The sequence below is a fragment of the Gossypium hirsutum genome, chromosome A05 (genome assembly GCF_007990345.1).
Source record: "Gossypium hirsutum isolate 1008001.06 chromosome A05, Gossypium_hirsutum_v2.1, whole genome shotgun sequence".
Lineage (NCBI taxonomy): Eukaryota > Viridiplantae > Streptophyta > Magnoliopsida > Malvales > Malvaceae > Gossypium > Gossypium hirsutum.
The window spans coordinates 14,343,933-14,363,510 of record NC_053428.1 but is presented as its reverse complement, the minus strand read 5'-3'; the positions used below and the strand labels follow the sequence as shown (position 1 = coordinate 14,363,510).

The 19,578-nt window shown below is 32.2% G+C and overlaps 1 protein-coding gene across 1 annotated transcript; it reads left to right on the top strand.

The window, feature by feature from the left end:
* Positions 1–6,568: 6,568 nt before the first annotated feature.
* Positions 6,569–7,750, top strand: LOC107959963 (uncharacterized). Its single transcript, XM_016896144.2, has one exon. It carries the CDS (start codon positions 6,689–6,691, stop codon positions 7,553–7,555), a length of 867 nt encoding a protein of 288 aa, XP_016751633.2. The 5' UTR covers positions 6,569–6,688; the 3' UTR covers positions 7,556–7,750.
* The last annotated feature ends 11,828 nt before the right edge of the window (positions 7,751–19,578 follow it).

Below are 19,578 nucleotides of genomic sequence, written 5' to 3'. Positions count from 1 at the left end.
ATGTGTTTTGGCCGTGTGTCCCCTACATCTTAAAAATGAGAAACAAAATGCTTAGAATTGAGCACACTGACAAAGACACAGGCGTGTGTCTTAGCCGTGTGGATGACACGGCCTTGGAAACGGGTGTGTTACATGGCCGTGTGAAAACTGTACCTAATTTATGAAAATTAAATTAACCACACAGCCTGGCACACGGGTGTGTGACCTAAATTTCTTCATGCCTTATAAGTTAGAGAGTTACACGAGTTAGGGACACAGGCGTGTGTAGCCACACGACCTAATACATGGACATGTTTTATGGTCGTGTGAGCCACACGGGCATGTCCCTGAACCACGCGGGTGTGTAGGCACTGTTCATACGAAAAACCTTGAAATTTCATGAAAAATTTTCTGAGACCTTGATTTAGTCTTGATTCATTTTTACTGTTCATCTTGGGCTTCGATGATTCATTTAAGGGACTATATGGTTATTATCGAATGTGAATAGTATTTTTGGCTCGATTTATCTGTGAACCCCGATAATACTTTATAATCCTGTTTTGGCGACGGATACGAATTAGGGGTGTTACAGTGATACCAAACTAATCAATATTTTAATAATTAAGTTTGTAACTAGTTAAATCCTAATTAAGTTTTTTAAACATTTGATTTTATGGTTTATTTAAAAAAACCATCCAAGTTTAAACAATTTCTGTCCATCAAATAAAGTAGTCTAATATCACGTGCATGCGTGGTTTTATATATATTTATTTTTTGATTTATGAAATAATACATTTTTACAATCTCAAGATAATATGTACTTATTAATTAGATAATAATTATTCTGATTTATAAAATTGATTAATTTAAAATAATAAAATAATATTTTTAAAATAGAAAGCAAAAGTTTAGTAATTGTATAAAATAAATAAACTTAAAATTTATTAATTAAAAAATATAAACTAAAAAAATAAATAATTTAAATAGTTAATTTTTTTTTCATAATGGCATGGCATTACTTTTGTTCCCTAAATTCATCATTCTAATAATTAAATAGTGAAATCAAACCTCTTAAATAATGGAGTGAACATATTTGTTTTTTATTATCAATTATATATTATTTTATCAATGGTTAACTTCATTATGGAATATCCGCTATTATTTTACAATTATTAGTCATTATTTTATAAAAAAATTTATCAATATTTGTTCTTATTTTTCTATTAATTTCTAATTTCCAAAAAAATTGATTTAATAGTATTATTTTAAAAAAGTTTAAATTTAGAAACATACCATTTAATTATCTATATTTGTGAGTTAACTTAGAAAAATTATTGTTACAATAGCCATTTGTAAATATTTTATTTTTATCAACAGCTTATGCAAACTCTGAAATTTTAGTGATACAGTTTATAATTGTTGCCTTATCTATCATAATTTATTACATTGATATGAGTTAATAATTATTTTTTATTTACTATAATATTATTATTTATGATATTACAATAATTTTTAATAATTTTTAACAATTTAATTGCTTTTGGTAAACAAAACAACATTAATGCGATAACAAATATAATAAATAAAATTTATTAATTTGAAGTTGGTTAATATAATGAACTCTATTTTCAAATATTAATTAATTTAAAGTTAAATAAAACAATGGAATTATATATTTAGATAAAAAATTTGTTAATTTAAAATTTTAAAATATATTTTTTGTATTTTTAGTATCCATTTTACGGTTTATATTTAAAGTTAATGGCTGTCCTTTTTATCAATATTGTCTTCGATGTTTGAACCCACATCTTTCTTTTAAGAAAGAAAAGAAATATTTTTACTCTTGCATCTAACACCTCCTGAAAATTTTAAAAGATATTTATATAGTTGTAATTATTTTGATGTTTACACTTATAAATATATATAAAAATAAAATTCATGTTTCAGCAAAAGTGGGCTAACATTAGGTCATTCAGCCCAAAGTAAGGGACTTTTGAGAGTGGGCCTTTCCTCAGTTGCTGAAGTAGAAATAGCCATCTTGTTAGGAAATATCTAGCTGTAGCTCTAGAAATTTCAAAACACAACCTATTATCATCCTCGGTTGATTAGAAAAGATTTACACTACTGATGGCCGAAAGGAAAAGCCATACTATTTACAAAGATATATTTCTTGTGGTTTTTCTTCTAAAGGAGGAAAAGCATAGTGAAGAAAAAAACAAATAATGTTAGTAGAACAACAATCATTTAGCCTCTTTTTATAAAAAAAAAAAAAAAAAGAGAGAAGAAAAACAAGTTTATAAATCAAAAGAATACATGAATGTAGCATCAAGTTATATATGGTGGATTGTACTTGTTGTCCATATCCTCACCGCCCCTAACCAAACCCTATACGGCGGCCATACCTATCAAGCACCACCCAAATGACAAATAGATTCCACCCTTGAGGATTTGGGGCATGTTTTCTTGTTGTTGGTGTTTTAAAGATAATAATACGTTTTGTATAAATACCTTCACTTTTTATTAATTCTCTTGTTTCCTTCTTTTTTAGCACCTATCAATTTCTTCTATTTATTGACTATTGTATAGGAGTAGGGTGTGTTGGGTTAATGTGACAATTTCTTTCAGCTTGTTATTCATTTATTCAAGAATTAATAAGAGGTAGTTTGCATTATAAAAATACACGTCACCATTACAAAAGACTAAGCATCACCCTAAACAGGGTCCATAATATGTGATTATGATTAACATATACACCTCCATCGCTTTCTAGCGACCACAAGAAAAACCAAGTCGAAAAGTCATCTAGATAATCCATGACCGTTCATTCTTTTTTAAGCCAATTTTTGTGTATATGAAGTTGCTACAAGATCTGGTGTTATTCTTGACGTAAAAAAGGCTTAGCTTATTAATCAGATTTGTTTTGTAAGATCTAGAATACTCTTGTCGCCCATTAAATATTGGGGTTAATAAAGATGAAAGTAGCCGCGCTTCGCTACCATGAATTAAGCCATCTCTTCTGTTGAACACAAAATCAATTAAGAAATTATAAATGAGGAAGCGCACGAAACTGGTCTTTGTCTTGCTGTCTTTGGAGTGTTCCTCTGGTTACTACAAAACCCTATTCCATAAACATATTTAATTTCTTGCAACAATCTTGTACTCGATCTTATCACGCAAGAAACAGAGACGATTAACCAATCATCATCTGCCATGGGATTCTCAAAATCTCCTTCCCCAAACCCTAATAATTTTATAATAACAAGTTATTAACAAAAAGGAGGGTATCATTTTTCAAAAGGGCCAAACTTAAAAAAAAAGAAGAATAGAAGATGGGATAAATCTCGATATTTAAAGTAAAATTTGATTTGATGTAATTATACATATAAGAATTTCAATTTTGATTTAATAATACATATCAATTATATATAATTTAAAAAATTAAATCAAATTATTTTAGTGTTATATAAATATTATTCATGCCTGCAAAAATGTAATTTAATGTCTCGTGATAACGCTTTTTTTTTAAGTTACAAAAATACGAGTAGAATGAAAAATGTAATTACAAATAATATATGAATAATCATAACCAAAATTAACAATTACAAAGCATATTTAAACTAATAATCAAAATATATTGAGATAATACTCATACATGGTGATACTTAAACCAAAATAAGATTTGAAGAGAACACTCATATAACTTAAATAAAATATAACTCAAATTTGAGATTTTAAAATTTTTAAACTCCCTACTTTATCATTAAACCAATATCCCCTTAATTACATAGATAATATTTCAAAATTAAATTTATATGTGTATAAAAGCATCACATTTCATATCATGTCAAAATTCTTAGTTCTGAATTTATAGTAAAAAAGAAAGAAAGTGAAATTGAGTATGGCGATAAAGAAGATTACCAAATCATGAGATTGATGAGTACTCCACAATTATTATAAGTGCAAATATCCATTTATTATAATTAATATATAGTTGTAAACTTTGTCAAAATAATAATCCCATTTTGATCTTAAAAAAGTTGGTTTTGTTGGCTAACATCCAAGTGGGATGGGACCCAACACATGGCGGCTACAAAGAAGAGATCCTTTCCTTGGCGGGTCCCAATCAAAGATTTGTATGGTACCATGTGTAAGATTGTGGCAAATTTTGCAAAATTAAAAGGTCACACAAACCGTGGTCCACGACCTCTATTATATTATATATCTTAATATATTATATTATACTTAGGATCAGGATGTTTTTGGTTTATATTTAAGGGGAATGGGCATATTTACTCCCTAGATTTGGTAATTTTTCAACTTAATCTTTGATTTTTTTTGTTTATATTGATTAATAAATTTAGTAACTTCTTCCAATTTTAGTCTATTTAATGATGTGTCATTTTGAGAATGTGCCGTATTATCACCTAAATTTTAGGTGATAATATGGTGTTGCAACATCACATGAACTAAAATTGGAGAAAAAAATTTGTTGAGTTCAAAGACTGATGTGAACAAAGAATGTTTAAGAACTAAATTGAGAAAAATTGTCAAATTTAGAGACTAAATTGTTGTTTTATCCCTTATTAAATTTCAAAAACTTTTGGAGAAGAGAATGATTAGAAAATTAAGCATACACTTGAAACTATACCTGTTTATGGGTCAGGCTATATATTTAGGTTTGAAGGCCCATTGGAATTTTAGAAGGTTTGGGTAAAAATATTAAACTCGAAAAATGGGCCTAGGAGAAAAATAGACTCATTTAAAATATAGGTTAAACTCGGGATTGAATATTTAGGACCCGAGCTTGGGCTAACCTATTTTTAAGTTTATAATACTTTATATTATGTTATTTTATATGTTATGTATTGTATAACATATAAAAAAATATGTACTAAATATATAATACTATAGTGTAAATATTAAAATAATATTAAGATAACTATATACAAATTTTAATGGGTAAAAAAAACTAAATATTAAATTAAAAAATATAAAAAAATAAAAATAATATGAATTGAGTCCAAAATAAGTTTAGATTAATCTTTTATAAATATAAACAAATTTAAGCAAAATTTTAAATTTATATTTCAAATCGAGTCGAGACTTAAGTAAATATAAAATATATTAATATCATATTTAAACTTAACTCGATCCGCCTTCAATAGTTGTACTCGGAACTAGGGGTGGCTTCCTTCTTATCCAACTTATTTTTTTTGGGTTAAAAAAGTTCAATGATTAAGCAATCAAACAAAGGAAACTCCAATTTACATTGCACTTACATGAGATGCCATGGAGGACACTTAATCATGGAGAAAAGATGGGCCTCCAGATCCCACCCGTTGATGATCATTAAAAAGAAGGCCGGGGTTTGGGATTGTGGGTCTTCAACGGGGAAATTAACACGTGGAATCAATCATGTTTAAAACGACAGTAGTATTTTCCATCCCCATTAATTAGCATGGGGTATGACTTTTATTCTTGTATTATGCGTGTTAAAGTGTGGTCCAATTAACAGTGGAAAGTTTATTAAGAGATGAACGTATGATTGAGAGAAGAAAATTGAACCGTGGATAGCCACTTTTCATTGTGATGTCGTTTTGTGATGATAGATATAAGGCAAATATTATTTGACTTGGTTTACAGTTTGACTTCAAATCGATGGATATGCTTGATGGCAATTAATTGGATATTATATTATGGTAATCCGATCATAATTGTGGGGGTGATGTGAAATATAAGTGCCAAAACATGCACTCTTGGCCATATTAACGGTGTTCTTTTTCTTAATTGAAGTATTATTAACAACAAAAAGGAAATTGTTTGCAATGATTGCTTCATATGGAGAAAATATCATTTTCTTTCAAATTGTACACATATTATAATATTATTTTTATAGTTGATGAGACCCATATCTACGTAATTTTAAAGTTATATATGAGATTTTTTTTAAAAATTTATTTTAATTGTCATCCCCATTAACATTTTTGGTTGGTATATATATATGGATAGTAATCACAATGGTGATAATGTTTTTTTGTTTTTATAATAAAATTTATTAGATATTGAGCAAAAGAAACTTTGTAAATCATATGTTTTCGTTGTATTGATTATAATTATAATTATATTTTACAAATATAAAAGTATTTTTAAATGATGTTTTAATTTTATAAGTAGGCTTTAAATAATGAGATATGCTCATCTTTTTAATAATATTTTTTTAGTTTCTTTAAACTTTAAATGAGACATGAAACTTAAATTAAACTTTATTAACAATGTATCAAAAAATTATTTGATACATTAATTCAAATTGAAAAGATGAGTTGTGTAAAAAAAAATTAAATATATAACTATATTTGAACTTTAGCAAATACTAACCCTAAGTTTGTTTTCATTAAACATAAATCACGTAATTATTGATAAAAGTATATTGTTGGCGATAGTTAATTAGATGATAAGAAAGGTAGTAGGTCATACTAAGTAAATACAATGAAATTGTAGGGGTGTGTTTGTGATTTGCAAATGTGATGGTGGTAGTTCAATTATTTCCCAACTTAATTGAGACCCCTATAAAAGGCGGATTTGAGCTTCGGAACTTCTCCTACTCCGATTTCAAATCCCCAAGCCTTGTCCCTGCTCTTTCAGTCTTCAAATATTATTTTACCCTTCTTCTCCCTCTTCCATTCCCTACTCTTAGCTAAACTCCTTAGAGATGACTGCAAGTCTAATGGAGAATCCATTGAAATCCCACAAATCCAGAGCCTATCAAAAGGCAAAAGGAAAAGGAATGGTGGCACCCTATGCCTTTCTTTTCTCCATTGTGTTTTACTTCTCTATCTTCTACGTCTTCAGCTTTTCACCGTCGGCTCTTTTTAGCGATAACAAGTTCTGGTTCGTCATTTCCAACACTCTCATCCTCATCATTGCCGCTGATTACGGTGCTTTCTCTTCCTCCAAAGACCAGAAGCGTGACTTTTACGACGAATATTACGCCTTGCGTAGCCAAGCAGCCAGGACGACGACTACTACTGTTGCTCCTCCATTTGTTTCACAATACCCCGAAATTGTGAAAAAGAACATTCCCGCGGAAGAAGAGATTACTTCGAATGAAAAGAATAAAGCAGATGATCATGTAATCGAAATGAACAATGAATTTATCCCTGAAAAGATATTGGAAATTGTCAAAATTGAACCTTCAACTGACAATTTCCAAGCAAAGACTACTCAGCGGGACGAAACTCCTATTAAAGCAGCTGATAATGGAACTTGTTGTGATCACCAGGTAATAATGATCAACAACAAGAACAAGAAGAAGATTGAACCAAAAACTATCCGACGAAGCAAGTCTGAAAAAGTGAAACATGTTAATAAAGCACTTGACGACAAGAAGAAGGGTGCTTTATATCGTTCAAAGACGGAAAAGCAGCATGAACATGAGGAACCAAGTGCCAAAGACGACGAGTTTTCCACCATGTCAAATGAGGAACTTAACAGGAGAGTCGAAGAGTTCATTGAGAAGTTCAATCGCCAAATTAGGCTTCAAGGTGCTAGAAATCGCCAACTTTTGGAATTGGAATAGGAGATACTGTAATAGTTATACAACCAAAAAAGAAAAAGAAAAAAAAAAAACCTGTCAGCTTCATTATGGTTTTGATTGGGGGTACTTTGTCTTCCCACTTCGTTTTTGTTGTCTTCCATTAGAAAGTACGATAGCTGGTGGTCGGTGTAAATGGTTTGGAGTTTAGTAAGAACTAAGAAGAGTTATCTTTTTCAATTCCCTTTCAACGATTTTCGTTTTCAAAAGGACTCCTTACATTTTAGCCATGCATGTCTTGTGTCTTCGAGTCGATTAGATTGTACAAAATCTAGGTGGCATAAAGTGGAATAATTTTCTCTTATAATTTGGTGTGGTACGGTGTTACTATCATGATTGATTACATCCCTATTTTGGGAATGAAGATCAAACCACTAGTCTTACTAGTATTTTCTTCCTAAATTGTTATCAATTTTGTTCTATTAATAGAATTCGTGATAAGCTATTAACTTCACATCCAGAATAAGCTTTGAGGATTAATAAAATTTTAAAATATTTTAGGAGTTTAATGAGATTTTAAAAAAAATAAATTTGGAGTCTAATTGAAATTTTTGTGATATTAGATGAGAATTTTTAAAAATTTTTAGAGAGTTTAATTAAAATTTTTCTAAAAACTTCAAGAGAGAAATGAAAATATTCAATTTTTTTTTTTGAAAAGCCTAATTAAAACTTTTTAAAAAATTCAAGAGAAAAAAGCAATATTTTACCTTTTTTGGGGGATGGCTAGGCAGCCAAAACTACTCCTTTGAACTTTACATATCAAAATGCCAAAACATGTGTACATATTCAAGAGTGAGTCCAGAAAATTATTTAGGGAGACTGGAATTGGATAATAAAATTTCGAGAGATCAAACCATAATTTTATAATGTATTAATTTTATTATTTTATTTTTTAAAAAAGATTAAATATAATTTTCTTTATTTTATAGAGAATTTAAATGGAAATTTTCCATTTGAAAAAAACGCTTACTTACTCATTCAAATTCGACTCATATATATTTATTCCCTTTCTAAGTCCATTAATGAAGCATTATTTAGCACCATTATACATAAATAGTGCAAATGAATAATTTATATGTCTAATTTCATAAATAAAAATTTGGGGTGATGTTAATACTCATTAACAATACAAATTATCATCAAAGTCAAGTCTAAAGAAATAAAATATATATCCGAAAAGCTTTTGAGTTTTTGGATAAATCAGGATGAAACATTAGAAGTTATGCCAGTAGGGCCAACTACAAAAGCACCAAATTTACATATACTTCAATTAAATCATGTTCGTCCATGCAATTACTTTCCATTATTGTATGCACTTCACTACTTCAAAAGATAAGGCATATAAACTTCAACTGCACAAGACACACAAAACTATCATAATTTTGCTACATACAGAATAATTTAAAAAAAAATCAATAATTTGGGAAGTCCCCAATCCCTTTTATTCAGAGGAGGGGTCGGTTACTTTGATGAAAGATTTCAGGGTAAATGATTGAATAGAATAATAATTCATATTATGTCAACGTATAAAATAATAATGCAAGGAGAAACATGATTGATACATGTATACCAAATCCTTATTCTTGATAATATTATAAGTTAGAGTTGTCGTCAACAATGATTTTGCTTAAATAGCATTATCTATATTAGAATTTTAAAGGTGTGTTATTCTTCTTTTTTTGTAGTATTGTAATTATCATATAGCTAATTACTCCTAACTTTATGTCTATAATTAATTGAGTCTGAAGCCCTTGAAATTACTTGGCAAGAAATTAGGACCGTCTCTAACAGTTACATATTGCATGGTTTTATGTATATATATATATCAAGGACAGATTTATTGGGATTTTGTCTTTCACATGAGTTATAAGCCATTGGATGAAAATAAAATAATAATTTTCTTGTGGTAGAGTGATGAGGACTTTTCAATTAACTCTACTTCAATTAAATGAAACCTCTTGGATAGATTTTATAGACTCCCAGTTTTGAGGTGGAAATTGCATTATAATGCCTATTCAAATGTAGCTGAATTTATCTATAAATTTTTTGGTAATCTCTTACCTCCAATTAAAGAAAAAAAAACAAAAATATGAAATACAGAACAAAAGGTAACGTAGCTATGGCAGTGCAGCATCGAAACAGAGCCAAATTAGAACAAAATCAAAATGAAGCATTATCGATGGCCATCAGTTCAATAATGTTGGGATCCTAACCTAGTAAGTAGGATGTACGCTTCCCTGAAAATGTTCTAAAAAGAGATATTAGAGATCAATATGTTAAAATGAAAATTGGATGTAGTCTTAAATAAAAGTACAGTTGTCTTATATCAAGAAGTAAGAACATGCAGAGGGCCAATCTTAGTAGGGTTTTGTTTATTTTTAATTAACTTAAACTTAGCCCTTTGATCGTGACGTGCATAGGGTTGAAAATCCTTTACATCAAATAATTGAGGAGAAATATTATTATCGCCAAAGGTCATTTCCACATCTATAATAAAAGGGGAAATATAAATTGTACTTCTAATTATTTATTTTAAGATTTAATGATATAAATAAAGAAAAAACATGATTATTGAAATATTTCCTTCTCCATTTCAGTAAAAACAATAGATTAAATGAAAATTAATTAAATATTCAAATCATTCTTAATCACCAATGATATAAAGCCAATAGCCAAGAGATACTGGTTCCTATTACTTTGTTGAAAAACTCATCATTTTAGTAAGAAAATGAAAGCTCAAAAGATACACAAACGCACTTTAGGTTTTGCCCTCACCTTTTAACATCATCAATAGATTTAGAATCTTGCCTGGTGCCATATTTGTAACATAAATATCATTATGAAGTCTAAAAAGCATAAAGCTAGAGATTCTTCTTCTTATTAATTAATCTCTTTCTCAACCTAAATTATAACCTCTATTTTTTCTTTCTATTTTTGAGTTAGAAAAATATCAACACCGTTGGAGAATGGAGTAGCACTCGTTATTCATTGAATGATAAATTATTTTTTTATTTGGTTGAACGTAATACTCATTTAATCAAATAACTATTCCTTCTTTATTCTTTATCCTCGCATAATAACTATTCAGAATGACTATTCCATAAAACATTGAATAACAAAGCGAAATAAACTTTTTATTAGTTCTTTAAAACTTAGACTCAAAAAAATATAAAATTAAAATATTTGAAATATTTTATTATAAAAATAATTATATTAAAAAATTATTAAATTATATTAAAATAGGATTAAATTATTTATTATTTTTATTAAATTATATCTAATAATAATCCTATCAATTGTTCGTGCTGAATTAATTATCAGAAATTGAATTTAAATTATTAATTATAACCTTCATTATTATTTAAAGAACAGTTGAAGCACGGATCTGGTCTTGGAGTGTGGCTAGAACCTAGAAAGGTCTAGAGAACGAAAATTAGCCACGTGTGTCCCAGTTGTCGCCTAAAAGATTTTTGGACCGAAATCTCCATTCTGCACCACACATATATATAAGATATGTATAAAAAAGAGCTATGGTTCTTCAGTTCAATTATAATATTTTCTTAGGACGTATGTGTGGTGGAATATTTTATATTTTATATTGTATTATATTATATTAATCATGTCATTGGATTATAATTGTCTCTTTGCTGTCGTTTTGATGAAGTGGAACCATTTCATTTCATGTCTTTATTGTTGATTTTTATGGATTGATGATTTCATCGCTTCACTATTTTAATTTTGAACTTTTTAATTGTATATGTTTAAATATTTTGTTCTAAAATAAGCTCTGAACTGCCTCCCACATCGATCACCCATCTAATCTCGGCCGGCTTGAACAAGATAGAGTTTGGAACTTGTCATTTATTTAAAAAGAATTTTAGCAAAATAAAAAAAAATAAAAAATAAAAATGGGAGCAATCTTATCGATAAAATGAAACGAGGTTGCTATGCTACTCCAACCGTGAATCAAACAAAGGAAGACATGTAAAGCTTCGTTGGTGCAGCCAGGTACGTAGTAGCATCCAACAGATAACCTAATGATTATTTGGTTGAAACTTTTATGCATTTGGGAAACAACCTGTCCTTTGCTCTTCTAATTAACACACGTCCTAACGATTTACAATCAATCTTACGAATCTCCATATTAAATCTATTCTATTTGTGGTATACATAGTTTCAACGTCCAAATGATACGAACTTTGATGGTTGTCACTGTTGAAGACCTACTACTGTATTAATTTTGCTTAAGACTTCAATTTCATTGTTTGGCTCAAGTTTTTGCAAAATGACACGCAGCTCATTTTTTAAAATATTTGTTTGTTTAGGGTTTGTAGGATGCAGGTTTTTTCAAGACCATAAATGGATGTTTTGCATCTGTTTCCGAGTTTCAACACTCTTTTAATTGCAGACAATGACAGAAATATTGTTAACAAGTTAGGAAAGATACTTAATTTAATTTTAGAGGCTTTATGGGCTAAATTCAACTTTGTTTGTTATCTAACTTTCGCTTCATCAGTCAAGATTTTGAGTATAATAATATTATATTTTTATTAATGAAATAAAAATATTTTATATATCATAAAATAAAGCTGTACATGCATGTGAAATTTTTATATGAATTAAAGTTTTATTATTAAAAAAGTAATAGTATTAAGTGAAATAATTTATCATAAAATATTACAATTTTTATAAAAATAGGATCTCTGTGAAATTCGAATATACTTTTGTAAAGCCCAAAATTTGTCCGGGCCTATACCAACAAAATAACCCAAATAATAAACCCAAAATTAACAGTCCATTTACAAACTCAAGCCCAAACCCAAATAAAAAACCTAGCCCAGGAAACTAAAATTTTAGCAGCAGAAAACCTTGGTTTTTCTTTGCGCCGCATGCCTCCTCGCCTACCACTCCCAACGTCGCGTGCTCTGCCAGGCACCTCCTCGCATGCTCGCCGCCACCGTTCGCCTATCACTAGCCCTTCACGCGCGTCAGACCTCCTGCAAGAACAAAGAACAGTCCAAACAACAAAACGACAAAAGAAGAAATTTAATTTCTTTTTTTAAATCGGCTATAAAAGGCCGAATGAAACGATTGCATTCTTCTTCTACTTTTTTACGAATACACAGATATTGAAATCAAATAAAATCAAGATAAAAGAAAAAGGTTGATTTTGAATTGTTTTCTTCGTTTCTTTGTCATTTCTTTCTTTTTTCTGATTTTGTTCATTTGTTTTATTTCTTTATTTTTATTTTTTGCAAATCCATTCTAAATAACTAATAACAATCGAAAGCGAAATAAAAGGGAAGGGATCTCACCGGAAGCGGTCTTGGTTCTGTCGTCGGAGGGTTTCTCCTCCGTCGTCCAAGTCGGGCTAAGAGGCCGAGAACCTCCTTTATTTTCGACTTCCAAGGGTGGAGAGAGTCTTGGCTCTCAAGGACGCCGCGGGACAGGGGCTAACGACCCCCATTTTCCAGCGCCGGTCGCTGGCTTTGTCGGTGGCGCGCCGGAGGTCTTAGGACCGTCGGCTATTTGAGAAAAGGGGAGCAGGTTGAGAAAGAAAATTGAGGCCCCCCCCCTGTTTTTCTTTTAGAAAATCTGAAAAGTGAACTAAAAAAAAACATTTTTAATTTATATTATCCATTGAACGATGCCGTTTGATGGGGGGCATCTGTACATGTTTTGCTCTAATGGGAAATTTACGTATTTAGTCCCCCCATCTTGCATTGAGGCACAATCCAACTTTCTGTTTCTTTTAGATTTGGGCTGCGAATTTTGTTTTTGTTTCGATCAGGTCATTTGACCGTGTACAGTCCCTTGCGCCGAAACGCTGCGTCTTGGACTGGGGAATATTTCCCTGAAGGTCCTTTGAGCCTTGAGCGCATTTCATTTCGGTCCTGAACCATCATCTTTCATTTATTTGTGATATAAACCTCGAATTTTGGGCCCGATTTTACTTTCGTCCTATTTTGTTTAATTAATTTATTATTCTTTTTTTAAATTATTATAAATTAATTCATTTGTTATTTTTTTAAAAGAACTCTTCCTTATCATTATGCATTTTAAGTCTTACATATATTATTTATTTTAAATGTATCACCTAATATTTATTTAAATTTTTTTATTTACATTATTTGTTTTAAACTATCACATATATGTATTGGCCTTTAACCTTTTAATTATTTTTATCTTTTATTTTTGATAAAGAAAAAGACACTGTTTTGTGTTTTTATTTATTGCACTTTATTTGTTTTAAACTATATTAGTATTTTTCATTTTAAGATTCATATTTTGTTTGCTTGAGATATTTACCATTCATTTCGAATTGATCTCATATGTTATTTGTTTTATAATATTAGCTACGTAAAATTGTTCTCGATTATTTCGTTCACTCGGATCATTAATATTGGCATGTCAAAGTGATGCATGTGGTATGATTATTATCATTATGCACGCGTAATTTGTTCATTTGTTTTCACGTTATTGTCATTTATTAACGTGATATTTTATTCGTGAATTATCGTTTCATGTTCTCTATTATCGTTTCATTTCATTTCATTGCTTCAAAGTTATGTTTGGTTTGTATGTACCCATGATAATAAACCGGTCTATTTTATCACGAACAAAACAAATACACCTTGTTCAAGTGTTGTAATCGTCATTATCCATAAAATTTTGAAAATAAAGGCAATATTCCGTATTTGGAAAATCGAGAAAACGTGCCCTAACGTGCTGGGTTTCGATTTCTCGTTCGACTAAATAGCCAAATATCCTCTTAAAGCTTCAAAGTATGGTTTCATTAAATTATAAGGTGATCTTGGTTTCGATGGTTTGGAGTATCGTGTCCTAACGTGCTGGATGTGATATTCCTTCGGAACAAGAGAATCTTATATTTCAATTCACGTTATCAGAGTTTCTTTTAAGGATCGTATTTTTTTTAAAACTCTTCAAATTTTCAATTTTCGACACTAAAACACTAATTAATCAGCTAGGTACCAATTTTGGGCGCATCGAGGGTGCTAATCCTTCCTCGTGCGTAACCGACTCCCGAACCCATTTTTTTGAATTTCGTAGACAAAAATCGTTGTTTTAATAAAATCTAAATCGTTTATTAAAAACAACCGTTTTACGAGGTGACCCGATCACAGCTCATCAAAAAAGATTGGTGGCGACTCCCATTTTTCGTTTTATTTTCAAAATCCAAGTCGACCCCGTTTCCATCAAAAAAATGGTGTCAACAGCTTGGCGACTCCGCTGGGGACTTTAAATAAGAGAATCAAGCCACGTGTTGATTATTTCTTGTCTTTTTGTTGAAAGTGGAAAATTCGATTTAAATTTACGATCCTTTCATTGCATCTCTTTTGTTTTGAGTTATATTTTTTTTATCGTGTTCTGTATTTTATTTTATACCTCTGCAAATTGCATTGCATGACCGCTGGTCATACCCTTTTAAGTGGGAGTGAGAAACTACGCCTTCGTGAGGTTTTCACCTCCGCATGATAGTGAATCGCTTCCGGGATACATCCGTACCTATGTCTTCGTGAGATTTTCATCTCCGCATGGCCATAGGGAAATGTATTCCCCTGAACTGAACTCGGTCCATATGAGCCTATAATGGGTGAGGATCGAGGAATCTGCTAGTTCAGGTACCCTTACTTTAGAACCAAACCTCATGTAGTGAACCTTAGGAGCCCACCCTAGGTAGAACCACTTCGAACCCCTAGTATTCACCCAAATAGGTGTTCTATTTATTCTTGCTTGCTTTTGCTTTGTACTAACATGTTTTCTTTTTGTTATGATTGCATTGCATTTTCATCATAAAAAGAAGTGTTGATTCACGTTCAATTGCTAAATAGAGAGCTTGTCATAAGAAAATGGGTTTCTTGATAAAGTGGATGACGATACGGTTGTCCTAATACAGTCTGAGAAGATATAACCAAAGAAGGATGATAGTTCAGTAGAGGACTATACGACTTTGCCTCGTTGCCTGAAGACTCAAGATGACAAAGATTATTCGAGAACCGCTAAACTTTTTAAAGAGAAGCCAACGAGCATCACAAGGATGAGTGAGTAACGAGTCGCGGCCCAGATGAAGAAAAAAAGAGATAGAAGGGATGTCCCTTTTGAAGAGTTCGGGAGATTTATCTTAACGCTCGAATAAAGAAGAGGATCGAATGTCCCCGCCTATGACGGTAAAGCCGTATATATATCTGCTTTATGTAAATAGATTTGTTTTCTATTCCAGTTGTTCTAATAGAATTGAACCAAGAATCAACGTTTCTTTTGGCATTCATTTCATGCATTTGCATTACATTGCATCATATGCATTAGACTTTCACGAAGTGACCCTAACTAGGTAAAATTATTTCAGTTACCCTGGAAACCACCAAAAATCTAATCAAATATCACTACGGTACTCGTCGCCAAACGAAAGCAATGGATCAAAGGTTGGAAAGATTGGAACAGTTGCAACGAGAGATGCAAGATTAGATGCACGAACGACTGGAAAAAATCCAGCAAGACATGTTAGAATCCCAGAACACTGTGATGAACCAAGTAAAGCAGTTATTGACTGGAAGGAATGACAAAGGAAAAGGCCCTTTAGTTGATGCTGGGGATGATCACGATGACCCTGCCTATCCTCCAGGTTTCACCCCAACTAACATCCAAGCGTAACCAGAGGTGTACCCGCAGAGGGCACCTGTTACCATTAGATCCCAATACCAGGTCGGTGCCCCAGCATCGATGAACTTTCCAATAGGCTCGGGTTCTAATCCCGGTGATAATCCTACCAACCCCGTGTTTCCTGATCTCGATAACATGGCAGAGATGGAGAAAGCGAAAACGGACTTGTCAAAACAACTTGAGGACCGATGTAGATGGCTAGAAGAGAAATTTAGAGCCATGGAGAACACCGACTACCATTGTGGAGTCGACGCCAAGGACTTGAGTTTGGTACCTGACCTAGTACTCCCTCCCAAATTCAAAATGCCGGAGTTTGAAAAGTACAACGGGACTAGTTGTCCTGAAGCTCATATAACTATGTTCTGTCGAAGAATGACAGGATACATCAACAATGATCAACTGTTGATCCACTGCTTCCAGGACAGTCTGATCGGGTCTGCAGCTAAGTGGTACAACCAGTTAAGCCGCGTCAACATCCATTCATGGAAGGACTTAGCACAGGCTTTCATAAAGCAGTACAACTATGTGACAGATATGACACCCGATAGAATCACATTGCAGAACATGGAAAAGAAGCAAAGTGAGAGCTTTAGGCAATATGCCCAAAGATGGAGAGAGGTCGCGACACAGGTCCAGCCACCTCTTTTAGAGAAAGAAACCACGATGCTTTTCATCAACACTCTGAAAGCACCGTTCATTAACCACATGTTAGGAAGTGCTACCATGAGCTTCTCAGATGTAGTGATGTCTGGTGAAATGATTGAAAATGCAATAAGAAGTGGGAAGATAGATGCGGAAGAAGGCATCAAGAGATCAACCCCAAAGCACAAAGACAATGAGGTGAATAACACGAGTACATATAGCAAGGGTTATTCAAAACCAATTACGGTGAATCAGCCAAGAAAAATGGTCGCTAACCAACAAGGCTCATTGAGACAAGAACCTGGAGTGAAACCAGGTACTGAGAACCTCCAGTTCACAACAATTCCAATGTCATATGAAGAGTTGTATCAAAATTTATTCGATGCGCATGTTGTTTCCCCTTCCTACTCAAAACCCCCACAACCTTCATATCCAAAGTGGTATAATGCGAACACACACTGTGACTACCACGCAGGAATTACGGGGCACTCAATAGAGAATTGCATCACCTTCAAGAAACTAGTTGAAAAACTCATCAACATGGGTATTGTCAAGTTGGGTGACTCATCTACGGCAGAAAATATGCTACCCAATCATGATTGACAATAAGGTGAATGCGATGTATGAAGAGATGTTGGGAAGTGTTCACATCAATGACATGCATGAAGACACAATTGAAGAAGGGACTTTGTTAGATATCGACCCTTATAAACTTGGAAGTGTTCTAAATAAATCAGACTGTAAAAGAAGTCTCTGTAGTATTTAGAACCTACTTAGAGTAATATTCAGAATAAACTTGTTGCTTTTAGCCTGAAGCAATATGAACTCTTTTTGTGAAATAGGCTCATGTCTGAACGTCGTTATTTTAATGAAATGCATCTTTGCGATCATTTTTGAGCTAATATTCTTTCATTCTTTATGAATAATTATTTTTAATCTTTCATTCTTTCTTCCAAATCATTCATTCATTCATAATCATACTGTACAGATAATTATTCTTAAATTCATACATTCTTTGTATATTCTTTTGCACCAACAACAGGTCCCTGAATATCAACGACATGAATGACACTGCTACAGACTCAGAATCTCCTTTTGAGCGAGACATGTGTTTAGAGGAATCTCATGACTTCGAAGATGACATAGATTGTGGCCTATCTCCGTACTTATTGAGGAGGGTAGAACAAGGTGAAAACAGATTCCACCTTACGAAAAATCAATGGAGTCCATGTGAGGCATGAAGGTTATTAGGTCGATCTCGCCAAAAAAAGGTTTGGCGGTCATCAGTTTATCTTCACGGGAAGAAGCTGCTTCATATGCCAATGTCACGAAGTCGACAGCAAATTTTTTGAAAAATCACGAAAAGTCGAAAAGAATCATATTTGACAATGCACTAAATTTGAACAAGAGCAAAATATAAGAAGTTTGCAGTCTGTTTAAGATTAACACCATATCGCCAAAAAAACTCTCTCAGGGCAACGCCCTCTTTTTGGGCTTATCGCGGTTTTACCTATTGAGGTCGAGATTTCCTTCTCTTTGAGTTTTTGGATCCAATCCTGGTTGGAGAGGAATGTTCAAAATATCTATCATGGTCAAATGTACCAAAAACAAATGGTATGAGTTCACCAAAACAAGGTTTGCTCCAGAGAATTCCACAAGGGGGACCCGATATCAAAGAAGATCCTTCCCATACAAAAGGGACTTCAGAAGAAAGTGGATGCCAAGCCAGAAGGACCTTATGTGGAAGGCTTTATCTGGGAGAGTGTCGGTATGACCAAGATAGATGGCAAGAACTTGCCTAATCTTAAGAATTTTGATTCAAGGAACAAATACTTCACTTAAAAAAAAGGAAAATTAATGAAAAGAATAAAAGAAAATGAGTGAAAAAAGGAGAGGCCAAGGTGAAAACCCACAAAGGGCGCCTTGAGACCAGAGGGGCTTGAGTTGAAAACCCAAAAAAAGGGCGACTCAAATTTTGGATCAAATTGGGGCATGAAGCGATCAGAGCAGCTCAAATTTTGATCAAATCGGGGCATGTAATGATCTTGCTATACCTGATTCAACAGGAAAGGGTAGGTAGCATCTTGGGGCATCGACAAAGTCTTGTAGATCTCCTAAACACATGTCAAACACAGAATGGTCTTTCAAAGAGTTGGTACAGAGAAGTTCAAGCTACGATATCTGGGGCATCTTGTCCTCATACTTTTTTTCTCTTGGAATACTTCATTCTTTTTCAAGATATGTGTTCCCAATTTATTCCCCTTTTATTCTTGCTATCCTTGATAGTTTATCCATTTTGAGCTATGCTCTCAAATCAATTCTATTTTATCTATCGTTATGATCTTTTGCAAGCATGTTGCATTGGAATAATGATTAATGGACTAATAAAATTTTCACGAAGGAAGTTTTGCATATTACTCTGAAAAGTTTCTAAATAATATAGGAGCCTGAAGCAGGACAATTGTTTAGAACACTCCAAATTTAAAGGTTGGAAATTTGGGAAGGAATAGTCTAAGTTTAGACTTTCTCTTTGGATTTTTGTTGTCAAACGCGTTGATTGACAAGACGCCATGTTGGTGACAAAGCTTGAATAAACAAGAAAGTGATGATCTTCAGGCAATAGGAAGAGGTTACCTCGGGAAGGAGAGCCATTGTTTGCGCATGAGTCTTTGGTACGACACCTT

Excerpts from the sequence above, each read along its gene's own strand:
- LOC107959963 (XM_016896144.2), top strand. The coding sequence starts at position 6,689 with ATGACTGCAAGTCTAATGGAGAATCCATTGAAATCCCACAAATCCAGA.